The following is a 27027-nucleotide window of genomic DNA, read 5'->3' as shown; positions in this document are numbered from 1 at the left end:
GTACCCCCAGGCAGAGGCTGAGTTGCTGAAGCGCCTATCCTGCTCATCTTAACTGAAACACAGGCCAGAGCAGGGCAGAGCAGGTGCCAAACGGCTGTCCTAAGAGCTGAGAGATTGAGGCTCCCCTAACTCCTCCAACCCTCAGTCTCCTCATCTTCAGACCATGAGTGAGGATTATAGGAGTTAATGTTAGGAATGTTACTCAGGATGCAATGAGTGCTCGGTTCATGGTCCACGTGGCTGAGGCTGCCGTCAATACAGCTGAAGATGCTGAGATGTGTATCTGTTAACTGATGGAGCCCATCCCTTCCAGCCTCCTCCCTCTTTTCTTACTTTCTTCCTAAAGATTTCTTGAGGTATAAAAAGACACAGGTCAAAAATACTTCGTGGGCCCGGCGGCGTGGCCTAGCGGCTAAAGTCCTCGCCTTGAAAGCCCCGGGATCCCATATGGGCGCCGGTTCTAATCCCAGCAGCTCCACTTCCCATCCAGCTCCCTGCTTGTGGCCTGGGAAAGCAGTCGAAGACGGCCCAAAGCTTTGGGACCCTGCACCCGCGTGGGAGACCTGGAAGAGGTTCCTGGTTCCCGGCATCGGATTGGCGCACACCGGCCCGTTGCGGCTGAAACATCGGATGGAAGATCTTCCTCTCTGTCTCTCCTCCTCTCTGTATATCCGGCTTTCCAATAATAATAAAATCTTTTAAAAAAAAAATACTTCATGGAGAAAGTTCAGGACATTTTTTTCCCTTTTTAGTTTCCTATTTGGTGACCACAGGATGGTTCCATCCACATCTAGTTGTGATTTAGTGGGTTACCCAGCATGCAATGGCAAATTTGATAAACAGACCTATTCTGTTTTATTGCATTGGAAAAAAATAGAATAAGAAGAAGTTGCCATTTGACAACTGGGAGACTGAAAAAGCACAGTTGGTTTGAAAAAGAGATTAGGTGACAGCAATAAGACCCACACATTTTAAATCATGAACCTCAATAAAGAACTCGGAGAGAGAAGGAAAACTGGACACGCCAAGGTTGTCCAGCTGCATAGACGTTCAGACGGCTGTGGACAGGCAGTATGGAGAGGTCTGACTTTGATGTGGTAGAGATGGGCAGAAGATTAGGTAGGAACACGTGGGCCGGAGGATATCCCTGATAGTTCTGCCTCTAGTCCTGCCTTTACCATCAATCTGGTGCATCCTGTGATGCTCCTGCTTCTCCTACACCAGGAAGGAAGAGACACCATCAGAGTCAAGTGGAAGTTACGCTCCCTATGAAGGCACCACATAAACTGAAAACCGCTACGCACACCAAACCCCACCTAGTTCCACCCTGTCCATACAGCAACTGGGGCACCAGCTCCTGCCCCATTAAAGCTAATGTTGCACACAGAAGTGCCCCTGTTTCCACATTTGACTTTTGAGTCTTAATCTGGCCTCTTCCCCACATGCTGACTTCCCAGGCAACTCTGCCCCACACATGACAGATTTCCCACACATGATGCATATTCCCTCTTTCCTATTAAATGAACCCTGCACTCGAGCACTGAATTACGCCTCTGCTTTGAATTCTAATCTTCGTGGGAGCAAAAATGTGGAATACAAAAACTGAGATTCCAATTCCCATAATAGCTTCCCCAGGTTCCCAAGAGCCTCCCCCTCTTGAAGGCTCCACAGTGGGTTCCAGGGGATGCTTGTGAAAATCGAGGTTGATGACACAATGACCAGTGTTGCCATCACTGTTTGGAAAGATGCTACTTCTATTTTGGATATTGCTGTTAAGTGGAATGAAGCACGGACTACAGAATTACTGAATTCCCAGGTATTTATTTATTAGTAGTATCCCAGTTGTATTTTTGTGTCCCAGAAGGTGAGGTCTATTCATGATTTCCTTGGCAAAAAGTGTGAGTTTGTTGTTTCATAAAACATGAGTAAAGAGGCTGAGAAGCAAGACTTGTAGGGGGCACTTTATCAGTAAGAGACAGATTACAGATCTGTGGGGGTTTATGTATGTTTAAATAAATTAATAAACAGAGCACCCCAAAATGTAGCACCTCAGTACTAGAACAAACCCCGAAAGCAGGCCCAGAAACTCTGAAATCCCTCTCCCTTCTGTCCTGGGGTGGACCCCAAAACCTGACACATCTTCCCCCAAGGCAGGTCCTAAGACTTCCAGAGGAGTTTAGGGTGTTCCTCCCATTCTCAGAGGGAACAAACACCCTCATGCAGACACAGGTCTGGGAGAAAACTGAACCACAGGCCTTGCCAAGCCCTTCCCACTCCCATAACACCAATGTTTGCCTTCGAACGCACAACCATTCATAAGCAGTTTTCCAGTTTCTTCGCCTCTTCATATCTAAAGACTCCATGTCATATAAAACTAACATTAAATAAATTTGTGGGGTTTTTTCACTAATCTTAATCTTTTATGGTATGGGTCTCAGCCATGAATGAACTTAAGCACGAATGAGAGATTTGCTTTTCTGCCCGAAGTGGGAAGATTAGGGGTGCTATGAATTCTGTGTTGCAGAAATCGCGATTCACTTATTCTTTCATCTGTTCACTCAATAAATGATTTTCCACTGATGACCTACACTGCATGCTATGGCCAAGAGTACCAATAAAGTTCATCACATACCTTCCCAGAACTAGGAAGAACCTTCAGATCTGAATATCCTAAAGTCCTTCACCAGCAACCTCAGTAGATTCCTATGCGGCGCTTCCTAAATGGCACACTGGGTCCTCAGGCTGGAAACTGCTTTTTTTTCTTTTTTTCTTTTAACATTTTTTTTTTAATTGGAAAGGCAGATTTACAGAGAGGAGGAGAGGCAGAGAGATTTTTCACCCACTGGTTCACTCTCCAAGTAACCTGAACACCCGGAGTTAAGTCGATCTGAAGCCAGAAGCCAGGGGCTTCTTCCAGGTATCCCACATGGGTGCAGGGTCCCAAGGCTTTGGGCCATCCACCACTGCTTTCCCAGGCCACAAGCAGGGAGCTGGGTGGGAAGCAGTCAGCTAAGACACGCACCAGGACACATATGGGATCGTGGTGCTTGCAAGGCGAGGATTTAGCTACCAAGTTAGGCCCGAGATTTCTTTCTTAAAAAAAAAAAAGCCATCTGCATCTTTTGGGAAAAGATTTAGCAGGAGAATCCTGTTCCTCCCTCCCTCCCAGGAGGTTCTGTGCAAGCACAGTGGTGCATCACCATTGGAGCGCAGGATGGCACAGGGACAACTTCTTCCTCTCAAGGCCCTCCCTGCTCCTTTCCTCATCTCCTCATGTTCTTTATTATTATTTTCTTTTCTAAGCCAGTTCTGTTGAAATACAGTTCACATACCATCCAATTCACCTTCCAAATGTACAAAGTCAGCAGTTTTTACTGTATGCAGAGCCCTGCGACCTTCACTGCATTCAATCTTAGACCATCTCGCCTCCACACACACACACACACCTGAGCCACCACCACTGCAGAGGCAATGAGATGATATGGCACTATCTCAGTGTTTCAAAGCTCATCCGCATGGTAACATGTGTCAGTGCCTCATTCCCTTTTCACAGGTAAATGGTGTTCCACCACAAGAGACAGCCTCAATTCCTGAAGACACCCTGCCCTTAACTGCAACACCCATTGGTTCCAGTGGAAGTCGGGGCTGAAAACAGAACCAACCCAGCAATCGCAACCACCAGCTGATCGGGATGATGGACTGTGCCAGGCCCTGTGCTTTCTAGAACACACAAGAATCTGGTCTGGGAATACCTCAAAGTTTCTTTGGGGATCTCCCCAATCAAAATGCTGGACTCAGAACCCTAACCAAGAAAAGACAGAAGAAAGAACAAGTCAATCAACCACCTCAACTATACGTTGGCAGCGAAATACTGGGCAAATGGAGACTCTAGGATGGACTGTGTCAATCAGTGGATTCTTCAACGACCTCATTGTGCTTGGAGTGGCGAGATTGGCAGTGATTCATAACTAGTGAACTATCAAAACCACTTGAGCAAGACCCTCGGAGCATGCCCCACATCCGGGACTTGGGGTGGGTGGGAAACCGGGTGGGGCTTCTCCCTCAATATCCCCCTTTACCTCAGATACGTGAAGGAAACAATATGGAAATAATAGTTATACCCACTTTCCTATAGCCCTTGAACCTTTTTACCCTAATTAACTATGTAAAGATTGTCAAAAATATACTAAAAAAATAAAACTAAAAAAAAAAAAAAAAAAGACACCCTGCCCTTGGCAATGGAGAAAGGGTTTGGGGAAGACAGCACCAACACCTGCTCACATCCTGGCCACAGGATGTAAGCTGAGGCCATGAAAGCAGCCGCTCACTGGCCCAGCAGGATCAGGCTTAGCCAAATCGCATGCTGTGGAGCACAAGGTTCCCAACAAGCAGCCATGTCCTACAAGGTGCCCCTCCCACCAGTGAGCTGGAGTGAAGGGCAGATCCTCTCCTGCCCCCTGCAACAGCCTGCACACGCACATGGCCACGGGCCTCTGGACTGTGGGCTGCCACAGTGCTGAACTCAACCTTGGCGGATACAGCACAAAGCCAGCAGGCTCCTGCCATCCGTGAGCTTGTCATCTCCCCCAAGCAGGATCACAGTCGCTAGCTCACACATTCATACAACAGTCATCCCCCGGGCATCTCCTCTGGTCCACACCCCCAGGTTCTCTGTCTCCTTTCTGGCAACTTTGTGTAGGTATCTAAGCTCCGATGGCAAACACCTTTCTATATATGGTTCATTCAGGTGCCTCCTTCCACGTCTCTTCTAATAGAGAAGTGCTTGGATGAAAAATACGTTAAAATAGAGAAATATGGAGAAATAAGTTTCCACCAGCAGTTGCCACTCTTCGCAGAATGAAGCGTTGTTTTTGCCTTTCTTCCTAGTCATAACTTTTTGCCTTTCTTCCTTGCATAATTTTTATCCAGCTGTCACTCTGTTAGACTTAGTTTTAGATATTGGGTTTTTCATTTTGCATTTTACATCCCACCAGCTGCACTTACTGGTGCACTAACAACTCTTTGCACACTTCCTTCTTAATGTCTGTCTAGTATTTGGATGTGAACATAACAGAACTTTAAAAAAAAAGGCCAGGTCAAGCATGGGAACCAGGGTAGGGGGCAGAACTGGTGGGGGTTATGGGGAGTCGCCCCAACTAGGCTGCAGCTCCAACCGGTTTGCGTGAGGACCGAGCATGAAGTGGGTAGGATTGAGCTGGACTACAACACCCGTTGATTCACGAGGAAGACAGGACTGGAAACAGAACGGACCCAGCAATCGCAATGACCAGCACGTGCATAAGCTGATTGGTGTGACGGACAGTGTTGGACTGTGTACCAGCAAACTCGCGCAACAATCAGGTTTGGGATCATCTCAGATGAAGTTTCTTTGGAGATCCCTCCAACTGAACTGCTGATCTTAGAACCCCAACCATGAAGAGACTGTCAGCCAGTGGATTCTGAATAGATTTCATTGCGATTGGAACTGAGAGATTGGCAGCAATCCAGAACTGATGAACCATCAAAACTGTTTGAGCAGGACATTCTGATCCCGTTGGGGATCTGGGATGGGTGGGAGGCTGGGTGGGGCTTTCCCCTTTGTTTCTCCCCTGACCCCAGATACAGGGGAAAATGATAATATTAGTGTGGAAACAATGGTATTACCCACTTCTACCCTGTAGCCCTTGACCCTTTGTACCCTAATCAACTAAGTAAGATTATTAAAAAATAATTAAAAAAAAAAAAGGCCAGGTGGATGTGTGGAGCAGCAGTTAAGCCTCTCACAGTGCCCACTCCCCATACCAGAGAGTCTGGGTTTGAGTTTCAGCCCCACTGAGAGTTCCACCTGCCTGCTAATCCACAGCCCTGGAGGAAGAGGTAAAGGCTTGAGTCTTTAGGTTCCTGCTGTCCACATGGGAGACCCAGACTGAGTTTCTGGTTTCTAGATTGGGCCTGGTCCAGACCAAGCTATTACAGGAATTTGGAGAACAAATTATCAGAAGGGAAATACTACTCGCTTATTCATTATCTCTCTCTCTCTCTCTCTCTCTCTCTCTCTCTCTCTCTCTCTCTCTCTCTTTCTCACACACACACACAAAACAAAAACAAAAATATGTATATATATATATATGCTTTTAAATGTTAAACATCTATCTACTGTTTTTTAAATTGAGAAATACATCACTGCAAAGAATAACTCTCTGTGTTGGAAGGTTTCTGTAGTATTCTGAACCATGGGTTATTAGGATATCTTCTTTCTGGGGTTGGTGTGATGGCTCAACTACACCTCCACCTGCAAGCGCCAGCATCCCATATAGGCACCAGTTCATGTCCTAGCTACTCCACTTCCCGTCCAGCTCTCTACTTATGGCCTGGGAAAGCAGTAGAGGACAGCTCAAATCTTTGGGATCCTGCACTCATGTGGGAGACCCAGAAGAAATTCTTGGCTCCTGGTTTCTGATCAGCTCAGCTCTGGCCATTGCAGACATTTGGAGAATGAACCAACAGATGGAAGATCATTCTCTCTGCCTCACCTTCTCTCTGTAAATCTGCCTTTCCAATAAAAATAAGTCTTTTTTTAAAAAAAGGATATGTTCTTACAAATTGTATTTCTGGTTCAGGGACTGTGGCGCACATGAGGCCCCCAAGTGCTCTGGCACGCTGATTTCCATGATGAATGCATTGAGCTGTGCTCCCCTCAGCAGTGGGTGAAAAAAAAATCTCACTTCCTGGCACATGTAAAATCTTTTTCTAATCTTTGCTTTTCTTTTCTCCTTACATAAGAAGGCACAGATTATTATACCTTTAGAAATTATTTTTAGAACACACCATCTGTTTAAGATGTGCCCCATTTACTTACTGACCATAGGGGCAAATCCATTTTTTAAAATGTTTCGAAACCTATTTTCTCATTATTCAGGACGCCAATGTGACTCCATCCAAAACTCCCTGTCCTGCAGCCCGCTCCAGGATGTTGTACACACTTGATCTTGAGATAAACTGTCAAAACATAGATGTGCTCTCTAAAACAAAATGACTACAGAGTTTCAATTTTGCAGTTTTTATGGCAGCAGTAGACATGTAAAAGTTACCATCATAGCCATTTTCAGGAGCACAGTCCAGCAGGACTCATTACATTCATAATGTTGTGCAGCCATCACCTCCAAAAACTTCTCATTTTCAGGGACGGAAAGCTCACGCCAGCCGCTGGCAAGTACCATCCTCATCTCTCCTGGTGTGAATCTGACTAGTCACGGTTACCTCGCATCAGTGGCCTCACACAGGCGTTGTGCGTGCAAATGTGGCGGATTTCACGGTGCATTGTCTGTTATCGGGGTTCATCCATGTTGTCCTGCATCTCAGGACTGCCTTCCTTAACAGGGATCACAGCCCACACTCGGCTTCGCCATCCTCTGTCAACAGAGCCTTAGTCTACTGTGTCTGGTGCTGCCGAGAACATGGATGTGCACATGTCTCTTCATGTCCTGTATTTCAATCCTTTGGGATCTACACCCAGAGGCTAGCTGCCTGCTCGGCAGACGGTAACTTGAGTTTTAATTCCCTGAGGAACTACAGCACTGTTCATTTTTCTTTATAGCCTAGTCTAAATTCACACTGACTGGACACAGGGTTCTAATATCTCAACACCTTAGCCAATGTCTGTTTCTGGATTTCTTTTTTTAGGAGTTAATCGAATGAATGTGAGGTGGTAAATACATCAATGATTTTACTTTATAAAGTATCTTATTCCAACCAAACATTTTAATTTTTAAACAAAGTCTGTTGAGCTTTTTGGAAAAAAAAAAACAAACATACAGACTAATAGGATTATATGTAGGCTCATGTGTCCAAAGAAAAGAGACGTTAGTAGAGAGAGGAGAAGGAGAGACTAATCAATAGACTCTGTGTCTGAACAGAACATTCTGGACTCCACTCCATACAGTGCATCTGTCCTCACTGTGGCTGCTGGCCACACCTCTCTGCCCCAAACAGCTGGCAGGCTGAATTATACAGTCACCGTGGCAACCATAAATCCAGGCTAGTCGTGGCAGGATACAATTTTTTTTATTACTCCATCAGTCACACGATGCACACAATTTTATAAGATTGGGCCATGCCCACTTTGTGACTTCCCAGACCTTAATTATACCAGAAAAAAAATATACCAAATATTGTCTGTTTCCATAAATCAAGGCCTGAATATTTATGTTTACTATTTACATTTAAATTGCTTTTCTTTTCCAAAGAATTCAAAGCTATTATCTTAATATCATTTGATGTCAGAAAGGCACATTGAAGTTAAGAGGAGAAAAAAAATCTGAGAATGATTGTGACCATCCTCCAGGTCTGCTTTCTAGAGGAGACAGGAAAGGAGGCAGTCACTGTCTTTATTTTACAGGTGCTAGCTATGCCACCAGTTAAATTACATACGCACACACCTGCTTCCCTTATCACCACAATGGTGGGGTCCAGACAGATACGGGATATGTTTAAAAAGCATTCTTTTAACACTGCCTCTAAATGCTGGCTGCCCAAATATTAAGGAACCCAGAGCAGAGCTGAGTAAGAGGCCACGTGTCCGGCTGGAGGACTGGACCTGTACCCATCATCCCACCCGTGACCTGTGTGTGGCTGCCCTTCTGGTGGTCTTCTAATCCACATTACCACCTGATGAGATCACTCCACCAAACAATAATAAGCACAGAGTAGAACAAACACTCCAGAATGTCCACAACAAATTCTCTATGTCTCCAGCACCCCTCCGGCCAAGCCACGATTCCAAGCCCTAAAGGTCCTGATCTTGGGCCTGGGGTTAGCCCCATGAGTGGGCATACGAGTGCCACATTTTTTTTACCTTTGACACTCTCCGTGTACACACTGTTTCCACCAGCACCTGCCGAGTTGAGGCCAGTCTAGCAAGCAGCTGTGCTCAGGGAAGGGCCACCCTGGACACCAGGTCTCACAGTACCTGATCAGCTAGCACCTTTCTCTGCAGACCGAGCTCTCCTACCACATCCATGTTTGTACAGAGAACCCAGAAGCGTAACAAAGATACCTGTGCCAGGTCATCAACAGTAGCAAGCAGAACCCAGGCAGGAAACAAACCCACTCCATCTCCATCATCTAGGGGCAGAGAGCTAGAAGGAGAGAATGGGCATCTCCCACCAGTCTTCACGTGGCTGGTGCAGGGCCAGCCTCACTGTGGGAAAACCAGCCGCAGAGAAGTGTTTCTTGGTGGTTTGACCCCTCCCCTCAGCATCGCCCCAGCCAGAGCTGCCGAAAGCAGGACTTCTCACTCTCTGTATTCTACCTTCCTTGTGAGCTACAAGCAAAAGATGCTTCGATCTGCCTGATAAGAAAGCAAACAAGTGGCAAACGGGATGAAAACCTCACTGACTGATAGAGAAGAATCAGGCAGAGGCTTCGGAAACAACCAAAGCAACCAGGTCATGGTGGACACTGACCCTGTGGAAGGTCAGGGCAGGTATGCCCATTCTATTCCAGCACTGCCGCCCACAGGAATCCATCACCCATGGCTCCAACACCTCCCCCAACCATCACCTAGCTTTTCACGAACCGCCCCAAGATGCTGTAGCCCAGACACAGGCAAAAATGCACACGCCTGTTTGCATATGAACAGTAGGATCCACTGCCCTTGTGTTCACTTCCCCACCCTTGATCTGACATCCAGACAGGTTTCAGCTCCAAGCTCTCTCCATGAGCAGCGGACAATTCACATCGTGCTGGGCAGGGCTGGAGTTCCTGTGACAAGCGTGGCTGGAGCCTGTCGTGGGGCTGCATGTGTCAGGAAGAGGCAGCCAGCAAACTCTAGCAGCATGTGGCCAGGGCCTCACACTCACCATTTACGCAGGCCTCTGATGGTCCACACAATCCATCCTCAAACAGGCAACCTGGGCAGGAAAAACAAAAGACAACGAGTCAGTGAGAGGAGGAACAAAGATGGGCCTGGGAGACCCTGGTACCCGCCAGCTGGAGAGTCTCAAAGCCACTGCGCAGACTCGCCAGACTGGCCCTTTTGATGGTACTTCTTGGAGATGACCCTCACTATCCCGAGGCCAGGGCCCTGCATGCTCTGGGCCAATGTCTCTATCGGAAGGATGCTCTGTGGGTCTCATGTCTTCCAGGCAGGCAGTGGGGCCCATGAAAGCAAGAGAAGTCATGTGGATACCCTCTTTGTCTTTACCCCTGAAGGCTGAGCTCCACAAACTGGGGCACCCCCAAGGGACCCCTAGCTGAGTTTAAAGTCAGGCAGCTTCAGAAACAGGTTAGCACCTCTGCATTCCTCCCTCGATCATTGTTTGCCTAATATGCAACACATGCATACCATGGGAGCTGCCATCTGCTTCCCAGAGAACAGAGAGATCTGGAAAGGGGAAGGAGAGGGGTATTCATGCTCCAAGGAGCTTGCTGCAAGAGAGGCCACCCGCCACAGACACCTGTAAGAGGGGGAGAAGGAGAGCACCATCCCTCCACTCAGGGTCTCAACCCAGAAAGAATCTTGGCGACCTCCATACAAAACAGGGCACAGGTCCCCAGCAAACCTGTGCACCCAGAGAAGAGAGGTAAGGGCAGAGGGTGCAGGCCGGCAGTCTGCCGTGTGTCAAGAGAATATCCATCCTAGGTAGGGTGTGCCAGACCAGACGAGGTCATGAGCAACAGAAGCTCCCTGTGTGGGGCAGGATAGGGAAAGCCAGGCCCACAGTGAGCCCTGCTACCCTGGCCCAGGAGCTGTATACCTTGCCAACACTCCATCCCTTGTCACAACACTGAAAGGCACTCTATGCCAAGGTAGGTTTTCACTCCCATGTCTCCAACCAGCAAAGCCCCTTCCAAGACACCGTGGGATCTTCCAAGACCACTCTACCAGGCTAGTTATGCCCAGACACCTATCACAGGACTTCTCTCAGTGTGACTGTCTATGTCTCCCTCTCCCAGCTGTGAGAATCTGCGGGCAGGAACCAAAGACTTCTCTTGCTAATTCTGCCATTTCTTCTGTGGCTGCCCATGGGTCAAGTACCCAGCAGGTGCTTAAGTAGCAATGGATGAATAAAAAGGAACTGGCAATTAATTACAAAGTTAATCCAAAATTAATTGTTAACTTTTCCACAAGGGAGTTGGTGTAGGATCCTTAGAGCAGCAGCACACAATTATGCAAAACCAAAATCAGGCTGAGTGAGACACAAGCCCAGTATCTGCAGAGTGGGCAAAATTGAGCCTCCCTCGCCGCAGAACTAAATACACACAGAATCACCATGAATCACCATGCTCCCACAATAGCTTTACAACCTTCCCAAAGGAGAAAGCAACAGCTTATTGTAGCCAACTGGGACAGAGCTGTGGTTTTTGGGGTCTCTCTCTCTTAAGTGGTATCGAGGGGAAACCAAGGTGAGCTGGCTGTCCAGTCTGCCCTGCTCTGGGCAAACTGCCCACCACAAGCAGGCACTCAATATGGGTGAGCTTCAAGTTAAGCCACAGCAGCACAGCTTCTGTATTTCCATAACAGCTGAGCAGCCTCATGAGAAACAGCACTGCATCCCTGGATACCATGTCCAGAGTCATGCCTTTCCCTGAAAGCAGCCCAAGTTGGTCATCAGGGGTCTCTACTTGTCCTCCTGATGCACAAGCACCTAAGCGTGGTATGGAAATGGCAATGTAACCAGAAAGGAAAGCAGCAAGAGACACCTGATCCAGCAGAGGAGGAGGTGGGGAGGAAGTAACCTGGACTTCCCCATTAATGAACAACGGAAGGAGAGCCCTGGGGCTCTCCCACTGCTGACCCTCCAGACTCCCAGACAGGGGAGCCAGCCCCCAGGACTTGTCCAGGCTGTGGGCACAGTGGGACTTTGTGAAGTCACAGCATCCCAGACCAGGTCAGCATCCTGGCTGTGGCAGGGCTGGTGACACAATTCTCTGTGCAGCATCACTGAGTTCCAGGGCCAGTAGAAAGACCTTGAGGAAGGCAGGACGCAAGGACAAGTACACACTCACCTCTGGGGTTGGACACCCACTCATACACACATCTGTCATGTGGGAATGACAGAGGACAGACACCTGTTGGAGGAGGTACAGGAGAAAAGTTTTCCTGGTCCTTCAATCTCTGAACCACGGCTAACTATTACCGGGCCTGAACGAGGTGTGCATGGCAACTAACACTGGGATCATGACCTTGGAAGAACAACCTGCTATTAGCATCTGCCCTGTCTGACCCATTTGAGGGACTAGCAATGACAGGGTATGTCAGAAGGACTGGCAATGCTCCCTGGAGAACGGGTGACAAACAGCGGTATTTCAAGTTATTTATCACCAGAGAGGCAAACGTTATGCGTATTTCACCGAGCCAGTCAATATGCTAATTTGACTTCTGATGTGTTTGTGTTGTTGTTTGCTCTAAAATTAAGAAAGAATATATTTCATTTTAAATATCAGCCACCTAGTAGCAGTGATTATGACTGTAAGTCATCAAGAAATAAAAGATGTCTTTTCCAGCAGGAACTTGGCTCACCCCCTGTTCCCAAGACTCACATGGGCTCCTGTGCCCAGCCCAGGGGTCAGCTGGCTAGACATCACACTAAGGCCAGCAGCTAAATCCATAAAGAGCACCTGCAGCAGCCCATCTGGCAGACCTCACCTGCATGCCATCCAATGCCTCAGACTAGTATTCCCTAACTTTAACATGTTAACCACCCTATCAATGAAAGCACATGGTATTTCCAGAAGTCCTACCACTCCCTTGGCTCACCATCAGAACAGGGCTCTGCAGCTCAGGTGATTCCTCCTTGCTCAGCATTTTTCCCTGAAGCTGTGGAACACACACACACACACACACACGTACACACATACACATTCACGTGTGTGCACATATAAGTATACATACATTCACACACTCAGGCTCATGTGCACTCTGAACGACCTTTAAGTTCTAATTCTGCTTCCCTTTGGTTTTCTCAGAATGCTAAGCAGCATCTGGTCACTATCCTGCCTCTGCTTTTCCATTTATTTGTTTGTTGGTTTGTTTACCATCTTCAAGATGCAAATAGATCCAGTTCTGCAAAAAGTCAGACCAGATCTGCCCCTCCAGGAAGACTTTACAGAGGAAACACAGTGACGGTGATACGGAGGCCGTAGCCTCCCCCTCCGTGGAGTGAAAGCTAGAGAACTGCCCAGTCCACGCCTCGTGTGCCCCTCACCTGCTCATCCCCGTTCCACCTCAAGGTATCACTTCCAGACGTGAAACTGTCAGAGCAGGAGTGGCCTAAAACTCAAGGAACATGCCTCAGCTCTTCTCCCTACCTGTCAAGAGGGAACTGGCATAACTCCATCTGCCCACAGGGTTGTGCCAAAGCCAATGCAGATGCACAAGAACTAGATAGGTTTGGGGAATCAAACATGAGACAAAGGTCCATGGCCATGAATCCTCACCCCAAATGAGCCTCACAAGTAGGATCATTGCTTTGGGTTCAGCTACAACCCACTGGAAGACTCTTGGAATCCAAGAATATTCTCATCTTACTTCCCTGAGAGCTGAAAATGCTAGAAAACCATAAATGATTTAGTATTATAACTACTTAAAACTATAACAAAACCCATCTGCTGTGTGGATTACATGGCATATATTAATAGCAAGTATCTTATTGTTTTCCCAGTGGTAATTTTCCACAAATAACAAAGTGTTCTCGTTCATCGATTTCCCATTACCCCACAGTGTTTCCTCCTTGAGTTCTCCAGTGCAGTAAATAACAACCCGGCGTGATACCTAGCCCCATACCCTGTGCAGTGCAACTCTGACGTGGTGATGCTGAGAGCTGACCTTTGAGAGACCCTGGCATTGGCTGTGTGTTTTTCCTGCATGGTCTCTGGCCCTTCCAGTGCACCTGCTACAACTCCCACTTTGACAAATAAGGGAAGCAGGATCCATAAAGGTCAGAAACACACACTCAGCCAGGAGGCCAGGGAGTAGTGAAACCAGACTCAAAGGCCAAACACACAGGCTCCTGCTGTTGCCAGCTGTGCCAGGCAAGAGGATGTGGTAGTGTGGATTCACACATTTATCTACACCTGAGGAGACTGAGGAGGAGTGAGATACTGCACCATCCACCATGCCATGCAGTCCACTGTGCCAAGCTGTTCTCCCCAAATCTCATCCCGTGCCGACCTTTCCACATGCAAGCACACTACCGAGAGTGAAGCGAGGACCCTCACATCACAGAGGGCATCACACCAGTGTCCCACCCACTCTCCTCCTCAACAACACCCACCCTCCACCCTCTCCTGTTGCCCCACCCTTGCCTGAATCTATGTCTACATGACTTACCCCACTCACAAGCTAACAAGATCACCACCACCACCACCACCACCACCACACTGGGGTGTAGCTCACAGCAGATTTTGCGTACACCTAAAGAAACCAGGGGAAATGAGCTCAGCAGCAGGGGCCCTGCCTACCTGTGGCTCCAGGGGGCGTCCACAAGGGCTGGTGCCCCTTGTTTGCTCCCTGTTGACCTAGAACATCTTCTGGAACCTGTTTTATTGACCTCCATGCATCTGAATGCCAGTGGCCTAGACACTGCAGAACAGTGCTTCACATGAAGGAAAAGTAGGCATGAGGAGCAGGTGGGTGCAACTGAGTTTTCAGGAGCAGCATTCCCTGCTATCCTGGGATTTCTTGGTTGGGTCTCTCTCGGCCAGTAGCAGGACAAAATCCCACTGTGATGGTCCCAGCGGCATCTGATCAAGCCTTGGGGCCACTGTCTAGGCAACAAACACCATTTTGAATCCCTGCATAGAGCCTTCCCATCATTTTGGTGTCTCTGCCCCTCCCAGCTGGCCTGGCCAGCTCCCTGTCCCACACTTGGCCACCCATCTCCCTGCAGAGCAGAGAGCATCTCTAAGATGTCACAGGTGGCTGACATCCAGACCCTGTGCCATCACAAGGCCACACATCTGAAGCCTGCCAGCCCTGCCTCCACTTGCTGGCTTGCTGTCTGCTCACTGAACATCATGTGCTGCTCGGAAACGGGCACTGACTGAGGCTTGCGATCCACAGCAAGAGGGATCACCCCGTGCTGGGTCCAACATGACATCCTGCACTCACAGAGAAGCAGATGCAGAAGAAAACATTCAGCTCCTTTCAAAGCTGAGGCTGGGAGACAGCTGGCACTTTGGTGCCATGTACCTCTACAACACTGTTCTGCATGCAACAAGCAACAGAACAATCTGTCATCTGCAACACATCATGCAAAGTTATATAAACTTTTACCGTGCCTATAGACTCAGTTCAGAGTCTTATTACACCCCACAGCCCCAGTGGCTGTTGGTGGCCCACAGTAGCCACTGCCCCTGAGACTGTCAGAGCTTACCATGCCAATCAAGCAACAAACCTCAGGACTCACTGCACTTCACTCTATGCTACTTTGAGCTCTTGTCTCCTCTCAAATCTCAAGAAAAGCAGCTGTGCTTGAACCTCTGAAACTCTATGACTAATGCCTAGAGTAGGTCCTTTCATTGATTGATATTAGAAACTTCCCAATGATAATTTCATATCCATTACATTTTCAGTGACAAAGGCTAAGAAAAGAGGGACTCTGAACAAAGCCCCCTTTTCCTTTCTTCCCTAGTAAAAACCACAAAGAGGTTTCATAACCTAAGATTAGGGGGAATTTGACTGATTCACGTTTTTTCTAGGAAACACATCAGCACAGGAAAGAACACTGTCAGATTTGAGATGTTTTTATGAAAATTCATGTTCGTTTGGAACATTCAGAAGGAGGAAGCAGGTTGGTCTCTACCTCTCCGTATTCCAAACAGACACATTGGGAAGCCCCCCAAAAGGTAAACGGGAACCTGCTCTGTTCATGTGGCAGGAGTTGTGAGACTTAAACTCCCAGCTGTGCCTGGCACATGCTCCTGGTGCCCAGGTGTTGACTGCCCCCGTAATCCTGGCATCATCACCCCCGGAGCAAGCACTATTAGGACTGTGGCATCTAACTGAATGCTTCTATCTCCTCAAAAACCCAAGCTGCGTGAAACCAAGACAAGATATCCAAGTAGGTATGGATAAGTTGTTCCCTGTTAAGAACCCCCTATTTTTACAACAAGACCCTGAAAGACAGCAAGAAATCAAAGTGCCTCTCCCCAGAGGCTAGGCAGCCCCTGACAGGCGAGGCCCTCGTGGGAGGTGGGAGCAGCCAGAAGCTTTTGTTCGGAAGTCGTTATCCAAGGCAGTGCACACTGTGGAATGGAACACCTTGCTTCTCCCGCCCGTATTCTCAGATGCAGGCTGTGGCTGCAGTTTGAAAGACAAAGGAGGGACACAGGGAGCAAGGAAAGCCCATGCGAGTGGCTTCCTGTCCTGGACAGCCTGTTAGTGCTGGTGGCTAGAAAGGCAAGCGCTAGCACTCGCCCCTACCTCAGGCTACCTGCATCTCCCTGCGTACAAGAGAGTCCGTGCAGCGCCTCACACCATCCATCTTCAGCGCGAGAGCAAATTCTAATTAGGCTGCTGAGAGCCCAGCCACGAACAAACCCGCAGCCTGATGACGTCAGTCTCTGAAGCGTCCTGTGTCCCCATACACCCTGCAGAGATTCCTAACCGGCCACTGGAACCGAAGCTCTGTTAGGAGGACAACAGACGGCCACCCCCTCCCACCCCCTACCGTTATCCACATCAAGTACAGAGAGATCTGCAGAAGGACACCTGCCCACCCCCTCAATCTAATCTTCCCAATTCTGAGGCTGCCAACCTCACCACCACCCCAAGCAGGAAGCTGGGTCCCACTCCCACCACCCTGGACTGCTCAGAACCTCAGGGGTACTTGAAGGATACCAGGTTATTGTTATCCTTCTAGTCCATTCTGAATGGTTTATAAAATCTGTGCAAGAGGCCAACTTTGGAAGGGGAAAGGGACAGATGGTGCAAATTGCAGGTGGACAGTGAGGCAACAGGGCCAGTGGAGCCTCCTATACCAGTAGCCCCATCTCTGTTGGCCTGACAGCTCGTGACTGGTCACCCTGTGTGTGCTGTGATGGCATCATCCCTCTGAGCTTTCTCTTCTCTCTTGCTTCCTTGTCTCAAATGTCAGCTCAGGATGGACAGGGACAGGAAAGGACAGAGAGGGACAGGACAGGACAGGAAGGTAAGCACAGCATCCCTCCTGCTGCTCACCGCTCAATCATTCAGACCCAAAGTGCCTGAACCCCCAATTGCAGGTTGCACTTGGGGCTCCACAGGCCACAATCACTGGATATCCAGAAAAATCCCAAATCCCAACCACAACATGAGTTCCAAATACTCTCTGGGGCCAAAGGCATCCACAACCTGTGGTAAAAAATTCCCCAGGCTGACCATACTACAACCCAGTGGTTTGGAAGCCTTCCATATTTTACCTGGATTTGATACATCACTCCACCAGCACAAATTGAACCCCGGGAAGAACACAGCTGCTGTGCAGACCTGAAGTGGTCTACAATGAAACACTGGCCAAGACAAAGAAGAAATGAACACAGAAGAAACACCCAATAAACAGAAACACCTGAAAGGTTCTGGGAGGTTCGCTCTGAATGCTGGATACATGGGGGTTCTCCTGAGAGTAGGAAGATGAGCATCGTGGTCTGAGAACCACATGATTGCAAGGATCTAAAGCTACAAGATGCATCCCCCAACAGCTGCAGTGTGACATCTCTATGTTGTGCAATTAGTTGCCTTTGAATGATGAATCAATTATTTCAGGAAGCCCATGTCATTTCTGTCTCCTGCAGTCTACACAGGGCCCTACCCACTGCAAAACCTGAGGGCACAACAGCTAACTGCTTCTGTGTGCATGTCCCTGCCACTTGAGTGGTGGAAGGTGGGGACAGAAAATGGTCCTCGGTTCAGGCAGGTGTTGGGGGACAGGGATGCCTAGAGATATCCACTTACATGGGCTAGGAATGTGTGTCTTACCGAAGAGGAGGATTGTCGGGGCCCATGAAAGTCATAACCAGAGCTCCTTAAGTTCAGCTCCATCCCCATGCTCTTGACCAACTGATTCCACCACTGAAGGTGACATTTGTGCACCTGGCAGGAGCTGGAAAAGCCAAGCCATGCCTCCCATCTGCTCTGTCTTCTGTAAAGGTAGTTCTTATTTGAAGTGCAGGTCAATACTCTGGGGTAATCCCTGCTTTTAACTCCTCCCCTACACAGAGTGTGGCGAAACAGCTGGGTACAACTTGTGATTTTTATTTTTTAGAAAAAGAAAACTTACCTTCTTACTTTCAGTAACTTCCTTGATTTCAACTTCCTAACTACACAAGTTAAACTTTTTGGAGAACAGGAAATGGTACCAATTTCAGAATATCTGCCAGGATTTTTTGTTTGTTTTTAAAACGCAGAAGTTACTGTTTTGGAAATGTGCTGTCAGCATTATGTATTCCTCTTTCATTAATTGAAGGATGTGATAACATCGACCTCCACTAGGCTTATTCTGATTGGCATTTTAATCAGCGCTTTGTTTCTGTTCTCAGACCATTTCCTGAAATGGAACAATAGCTTCAAAGGAAGGATATTTGTCAAATTATGCTTTTGGATTAAGAAAGCCTTTATGAGCTGGTTTCCATAGAGATTCAAGTTAAAGAGAAGCTTTATGGGAAAAATATTACTGGATAAAGAGTCCTGAATGTTAACTATTGCAGGTGTAAATAGCCACTCTGTATCTGCAATAGGTGAGACTGGGCCAGGTGGAGCCTAAAGCAGATCGCCAAAGTGGATAGCAGGAACTCTGCTGCCTCCTGGGTCCCACACCAGCAAGAAGCTGCATCAGCAGTAGGAGAGCTGGAACATTCCTAAACTACATAGAATATGAGGAACTGTTTTGAAACAACTGTTATGCAAAAACTGCACATGCACTTTGGATTTTGTATACCAAAACAAACTTGTCTTTTCATTCCATTTGAAGTACCCATGTCAAATACGTTCCATAAAAGAACAGCATCAAAAGTAAAAATAAAGACAAGAAAACCACACTTAAAAGTAGGATTGCTCAGGTACAGTATGCATGTATGTATCACACACCTGCTTTTCTAAAAAGACACGCATTAGAGACATGATCTGAAAGGTAACCAAGATTTTTAGCTGTCCTAGGCTAAACCATGGCCTCTGATCAGAAAGAGAGAACTACAATGCACTACTGGCCCTTTAACAGTCATATCTCAGGACTCCTCCTTAGGAAATGCATTGTGTTATCATCACATGGCAGAACTCAGTATTTCTCGAATTTTAACATGCACATGAACCCACCAGGAATCTTGTTAACTGTGCATCTCCAATGAGCTGGCGAGGCAGCTTCCGGTCCGTGTGCTTCATGTTGAAAAGCAAAGGTACTGGCACGAAAATATCAATCTTCATCAAGAAACAGCCATCAGCTATTGTTAAAGCTAATTCCTCAAAGTAAATTTAACAAACTCTTTATAATCCATTTTCTAAACCCAAACTTTTTCCTATTCCAGATCACCAATAGCATACATTATTTGAACCATTTTAATTTACATATGGAAAATCACTCATCAACTAATTTTTACAAACGGGTTCAATTTTAAAGATTGAATGCAGGGAGCTGTGGCATGCTGAACTGGGATGCCTCCGGCATTGTTGGCATCCTATACGGGTGCCAGTTTAGGTCTCAGCTGCTGCATTTCCAATCTAGCTCCCTACTGGCACAATCTTGTCTAATTTGGTTTCTCATCTCGGACTGCGAAGAGATCTTGTACTCACAATGTATTGTATGTGGGCCTGAGAAATTAGCAAATGCCCCGCTTACTAAGGCCCTTGCACCCATGTGGGAGACCCAGATGGAATTCCAGGCTCCTAGGGCTTTGGCCTGGTCCAGCCCTGACTGTCACGATGATCTGAGTAGTGAGCCAGCAGATGGAAGATCTCTCCGTCTGGTTCTCCCTCTCTCTGTAACATTACCCTTCAAATAAATATTTCTACTTTAAAATTTTTAAAAGATCAAATGCATTTTAATAACATTGGAATTTAACTGGAATTTAAAAGATAAAAACTACTTTCTTGGCCTGATGTTCACAATTCTCATACTTTGAAACACATACACACACACACATCTCAAGCAGTCTATTTTGGTAACTTTCTAGGTGTGTTGAAAGAACACTCCGATCTCCCATTTGTGAGCCCTTGCCCACAAATAATACATTGTGAGTACAGGATCTCTTCACAATCATGGGTGCAAAACCAAATTAGATAACACTGCTACTATATTTTCCTTTCTGAACACTGGTATTTAATGACCTGGAGACAACCAGAAGTTTTAGCAGGGGAGGAAACTGATGAACTCCTGGAAGTCAGCTAAGGAAAATCCTCTGCTTTACAAAACCCGTACATTGTCAGTATGTTTAGGTACTTCCTCTGAACTGAGATACAAATTTTATAGAAGCAGCAAAACTGGTTAAGACTCTGTAACTTCGAAAGCCCGTTCCTGAGATCAGCATTGTTCACCTGATGAGGCAGTTCTGCCAAGCGCAGCTGCTGTGCTATGCTAGTCATTGTCATTCAGAAGTGTGGAGTCTGGGCCAGCATGGTAGCTCAGCAGGTTACATGAGACTAAGCCACCACCTGTTCTCACCAGCATTCCATACTGGAGCCCTGCTTCTGATGCAGCTTCTTGCTACTGCATCTGAGACACAGCAGATGACTGCCCAAGGCCTGGGGTCACTGCCATCCATGTGGGAGACCTAGATGGAAATCCTGGCTCCTGGCTTCTATCTGGTCCAGCCCTGGCTGTGGTGGACATTTGGGCAGTGAATGAATCAATAGAGGATCTTTTGCGTGCACCTCCCCCTCGCTTCTCCCTGTCTTTCTTATTACTCTGCCTTTCATATAAGTTTCTTTGGAAAAAAAAGTGTGAGGTCAAATGCATTTGAGACACAAGAGCTGTACTGCAATGTTTTTATTGTTTGAGGACTTCCCCAAAACCTACAAAGTGCTGTCTTCCAAAAACATGCTACAGACAATGTTTGCAAACAGCCTCCCTATGGGAACTTTCATCACACAACACCTCAATGGCATCCAGCAAACTAGACGATGAATGAAGTAGGAAAAGCTGATCGTAGCCATTACCACCCTTGAGGTTCTCAATCTTACACACCCTGGGCCTGCTAAACCATGAATTGTGCTGCTGACACTGTGGTGCAACAAGTTAACCACAGGTATACCAGTTCAAGTCCCAGTTGCCCCAGTTTTTTTAATGATTTTTTTTAAGTATTTATTTTATTTTTACTTGAAAGGCAGAGTTACAGAGAGAAGAAAAGACAGAAAAAAAGAGAGATCTTCCATCTGCTGGTTCACTCCCCAAATTGCCACAACAACAGAAACTGAGCCAATCCAAAGCCAGAGGCTTCCTCCCAGTCTCCTATGCGGATACAGGGGTCTACAGACTTGTTCCACTACTTTCCCAGGCTATAAGCAGGGAACTGGATAGGAAGTGGAGCAACTGAAACACAAACTGGTGCTCATATGGGATGCCAGTACCTCAGACAGAGGCTTAGCTCACTATGCCACAGCACCATCCTCACAGAAGACGGCTCAAGTGCTTGGGCTCCTGTACCTATGTGGGAGACAAGCAGTAAGTTCCTGGCTCCTGGCTCCTTGCTCTTGGCTCCTGGTTCGTGGCTTCAGCCTGGGCCAGCCCTGGCTGTGGTGGCTGTTTAGAAAGTGAATGGTCTCTCTCTCTCTTTCAAACAACTAAACAGATCTTTAAAATAATAAGAAGATGATTGCTGGAACTACAACATAGTTTTCACTCATGTGGTTGAATCAAGATTGCCAGCCCTGCCCTCTCCTCCTGGGGTGCCCCCTCACCTCCCACCCCAACACAGCCAGGCTGGTACACGGTTTCCCACAGTGAGCCCTAAAGAAGTTAGAGCTGTGAGAAGCTCAGGTCAAGCCCATTTAGAATGCCCCCACACACACCAAGTCCCTCTTAGAAGTTCAAAGGCACAAATTGTGTTAAAGACCCTGGGAGTTCTCCTTGTAATGACAATTTCATAGCTTTGTACGATCTGCTGCTGTGCTATTTTTGTTATTTTAATATCTTTTTAACCGTGACATCTTTGTGCATGCCCACAGGAAGTGTAACAATCCACTTGCTGAGACCACACAGGGAAAATATTCACTGATTTCCTCCTGAAAGGAGCCATTTCCTTTATGATATCTTAATGTTTTAATTTAAACTATTTTCAAAAGCCTCTCCTACCAAGGTTACCACCAAGCAAACAAAGCATCGTGTGGTGCCTTTCCACTGTCTTAGAACTTGATTTTTCTAATATCAGCAGAGTTGCACAGTTCAGAAGGCCCCTGTCACACGGATTCCTCCACTCAAGACATGATTAATGGGCCAATGTGAAGCGTGAGACCAGCTTGCCTTCTGCAGGAAATTCCTGCTCTACCCCCATATGCTACTCCAAGGATGAGGTTTTGTTCTTGCAGAGCCTCCCACTTCCCAAGCCTAGCAAGCAGAAATCCAGGAGAACAGATTCACCTCCAAAACAGCAACGAAGAACCGCACTGCAGACACCAGCCACTTGTGGATAAGACACAGAGCTGTGAGCTTTAGAAAGTGACAACCCAAACGATCCCAAGAGGCGGGTCTCGGGGCTGAAAGAGCCCAGAGACAGGAGTCCCACTGCAGCCTCCAGAACTGCAGCGCTTCTCAGGGGTGTTAGCACAGCCTACTGCTGCACAGCAGCCCAAGCAGAGGTGTCCCTCGCCACCAAGAAGGTCAGCTCATATTGGAAGAACTCTGAATTTCCAAGGCTCTCCTGAAGCTAAAAGTCTGAGCCACTGATCCTTAAGCTACTTGGTGTGATACAGAGTAGAACTTGTTGTTCTGAAGAGAAGGAACATACCTGGGTCACTGGCAGCGTGCTGAGCACACATGCATGATCCACTCAGTGAATGATGGCTACAACCCCCTGCCCGCTCTTCTGCAAAATCACCCTCCAAATACTTCTCTTCAAGTTCAGTATCTGCTCTGAGACGATATGGCATGGGTTCCGGTCATGTCACCAAGGAACTCTCCAGGCTTGGAGGACTGCCCTTCTGGTGAAGACCAGGAGGCTGTGTGACAACTTAATGCAAACCTTCAAGAATGGGAAAGATACTGCAGAGTGAAACAGGGTATCCCTTCCTGCCCTGATGCCCCCATCGCTAGGGCTGGACTCCATTACACTGCCTGGAGCTGAGCAAGAGAGACCCACCTGAGAAGTCCCTGGAGGGACTATGCTATTTAGGGCTGGCAAGCTGTGGTAAAAGAGCCAGTCCCTGCCACCACAGCTTATTATAAATGGCATTGTGTTGGAAAACAGCCATGTCTATTTCCCTTCATTTTTGTCTATGATCACTTTTGTCCTACAGCAGCAGGGTTCGGGTGCTGGGACAAAGATGTTCTTGTCTGAAAACCCTAAACTACTTGAACAAAAGCTTAGCTAACCTTTGATATATGGGGAGAGCAGATTGCTCATAGGGTTGAAAGGAGGTCAGCAAACAGGCTTAGAGAAACAGGCGGGAACCACCGCATAGCCACGCAGCTCCACTGCAGCCAGACAAGCCACAAGGCATAGCTGCCTGCAGCCTGGATCCCAGCTAGCTGCTGCCACCACCACCTCACCGGACCCCTTCTTTCTCTGTGTGTTTGCTCGGAGTCTGTACCAAGCATAGGACTATGGTTACTTCCATCAAACAACTTCATGCTCTCCCCTTATTCACACCCCTAAACCCAGATGCCATTGTCTATCACACTGCTCACCCCGATTTTACCCTCAAAAATGAACCATGTTATTATCAAACTCATAGCTGAGTCCCTTCTGCAGCACAGCCCCGGATTCCTGCGCAACTTTCACCTCTGGCCACCTGACGCCAAGCACGGGACTCCAGTCTCATCTTGGCATGTTTCCAAACGCATGCTCAACTCAGAGCATGCTGGCTCTTGGGCTGCGCAACTGCAGTTTTTCTCTACCCTTTCAGCTGTGGTCTTGGGCGAGTGCTAAATACATCCTTTAAGTCTACATCTGTGCCACCATGGCAAGCAGGGGAAAGAAAGACTTGCACTGAAAGAAGAACCCTCTCGACTCCCCACTCTGCCCCCAGGTTAACCTTTTCCAAATTTGCAGCATCCCTGTCTTGCACTTCTCTGAAAATGGGAGAGCTGGGCACCATGGTGATGAGAGGACTTGATGAAATCCTACCTGGGAGAGTGGAGACAATAGCCTTTGCCAGAAATGCAGAGCTCTACATATTAATCATGTTCTCTTAGATGAGTCATTTATTCCCTTCATACCTGTTCTCCTAAAATGTTAGGGGGGGGTGTGTGATTTTTTTCTTACCATAAAAACCTAGGAGATTAAGAAAATCACAAGGAATAAAAGAACACCAGCTACGTCAGCAGCCAGCTTTATCATCCCTATTTACGCTTTGGTTTTTAGCCATTTTCCCCTCAGTATTTAACAGCCCAGGATCACACTGCATGGACAGTATTCATTTCATGCACCTTTGCCTTAGGACAGGGTTCACGCTGCCCTGTCCCTTATGTCTTTCATCAGCATAAATTTTCAATCCATGCCTAACGTTTACTTCTATACATGAACATTATCAATTGAACAAATTCCCTCTTGAAGCAACTTTACATTATTTTCAATGTTTCCCCCTTAAAAATAACATTGGGTCGAGCTACCTTCACTGAAGTTCTGGGGGGTACCTCTGAAAAGAATTCTAGAACTTTAACGGTATATTCATGTGCTTAAGACTCTGCAAAGAGATTCCCAAACCGCCTTCTCCCCAAGGAGCGAGCCTTGAAACCTAAGTTTCTCAATTTGTTAAAAGACAGACTCTTACAAATTCGGAGACACTTCCTGTTTCCACTTTTCATCACTAGGGCATGAGTGTGAACTATCATTGATCAAAATCATGTATCAGAAGGTGTTATGATGTAAAACGTTGGCTGCGACGCCAACATCCCGTAAGGTCTCCACTTGCAATCCAGATCCCCGCGAATGGCCTGGGAAGGCACAAAAGATGCCACCTACCTGGGAGACCTGGATGAAGTTCTTGGCTTCTGACTTCAGCCTGGCTCAGTCCTGGCTATTGTAGCCATCTGGGGAGCAAGTCATCAGATGGCAGATCTGTCTGTCTCTCTCATTCTTTCTCTGTGGCGCTGCCTTTCAAATAAATAAAGCTAAATAGCTATATAAATAAATAAGAGAAAATAAGCTCACAGGGCCCACGTGGCAAAATGAAGCTTCCAGACAAGATCACGCTTTGCATTCTCCTAGGCAAACTTAGTACCACATGCTGATCCACCAGGATGGACCAACATGACATGTTCCACATGCCTGCATAGTTATCTGCTGGCAACTTCACCAGCTGTGACCTCTAGTTGTGCCCCATGGAACTCCTCTGCAATATCCAAGTCAGCCTATTGGTTACAAGAAAGAAAACAAGTGAAGGGTTGCTTACAGTCTCCTGGAAGTAGTAGTAGTTTAAAGGAAAAAAAAAACCCAAACTAAAAGATAATTTCCTATTTCATTTCAAAGTATATGTTCCTGCCTCTGCCATCACTATACTGGTCCTAAGTGGAAGACCAGACATGAAGGGGCAGAGTTCCCAGGCAAGCCCAGCCTACAATGGCAGCATCCCAGACACCCTAGAGACCCAAAGGCAGTAACATCAGGACCGGATATGCACAGTGGTCATTCGCCAGCAAGGACTGCCTGGAGGACAACCCTAAAATGGGCAGGGAGCAGGAGACAGAGCTGAGACCGTTGTCAGCCAAGGCTTGGGATGGGGCCAAAGCCTGTAGAGGCTGCACCATTTCCATGGGCTTCTGGGCAGGGGAGGACATCAGAGCAGACATCTTTACTAACCCCGTGTACGGGACTGACCCCATCCAGGGAGAACAGACTAAAGAGGAGGAGAGACCATCTGGGCCAGAGTGAAGGACAAGCAGAGGAGGAGATCAGGGTCCTGTCTGCAGTGGGCTGTTACTCCTCTGTCACTTGTAGAATGGGAGGGACACTCGGAGCTGAGGCCCTGACAGTTCAACTCACAGGACATCAACATAACTGAGCGACACCATGGGCTCAGGAAGGGGAAGTTCCGAGAGAGGAAGGAAGAAGTGTGGAAGATGCCAGGGTGACTGAGCACAGAGTTTCTGAAGATAAAAAGGAGAGAGGGGAGGACGGGGGAGAGGAAGGGAGGGGAAAAAAGAATAACAGAGGACTTTTACAGGTAATTCTAATTTCACAGCCTAACCTTACGGGTGACCAGGTACTGGCCTTGAGACACTTCACCCACACATTTCTAGCTGGACATGATGCCTCTGTATGCCCCAGAGTCAATGCAAGGCACGGTGTCCTGGGCAGAGCAAACACATAGGGCTAAGTGAAAAGAAGAAGAAGAAGAAGAACAGGTGAAAATTCAAGAAATGGCAAAACTACAGAGACAAGAGAAAAACCAATGGTTCTCATGGGATTCAAGAGAATTGAAGGGAAAGTTGAAGAGGTGAAACACAGAATTGATGCCATTATCAAAACCCACTGCAACACAAAAAGCAGCCTTAATGTATGCAAATTTAACAAAAAATCCAGGAAGCAAGGGACTCTGGAACAGAGTACAGACTATGACAAAAGTTTGCAACCTTATAACATAGGTGTGAAACATTCCCACTGATGAGTTGCAAGGGAGGGAAAGGTATTCACTGACCTGGGTCATTTCAGACAGCAGCAGAGCCCTAAAAACTAACGGCAAAGGAAGCTGTCTATATGAAAGTCCTAAGCTGTAGCTGATAAAGACATACCTTGTGGAATGTAGACGAACAGTTTTGAGACTGAATGACTCTGTGAATGGCGATGGAGAGGACCAGGCTTCTCACTGACGGCATGAGAGGTTACAGGGAAGCCAGGGGTGGGGATGAGAGGGACCTAACAGCAATGGATCAGAGTGGCAGATATCAGTAAGAAGTCATG

General features: G+C 47.3%; 1 protein-coding gene across 1 annotated transcript in view; it reads right to left on the bottom strand.

The window, feature by feature from the left end:
• PTPRN2 (protein tyrosine phosphatase receptor type N2) overlaps positions 1–27027 on the bottom strand; it is a 1038500-nt gene that overhangs the window by 930529 nt on the left and 80944 nt on the right. Inside the window, exon 3 of the mRNA XM_058660653.1 lies at positions 9861–9911. Within this exon, the coding sequence (XP_058516636.1) occupies positions 9861–9911 (51 nt within the window). The remainder of the gene's footprint in view (positions 1–9860; positions 9912–27027) is intronic.

This window comes from Ochotona princeps, chromosome 2, assembly GCF_030435755.1.
Source record: "Ochotona princeps isolate mOchPri1 chromosome 2, mOchPri1.hap1, whole genome shotgun sequence".
NCBI lineage: Eukaryota > Metazoa > Chordata > Mammalia > Lagomorpha > Ochotonidae > Ochotona > Ochotona princeps.
This window is presented reverse-complemented; position numbering and strand designations above follow the sequence as displayed.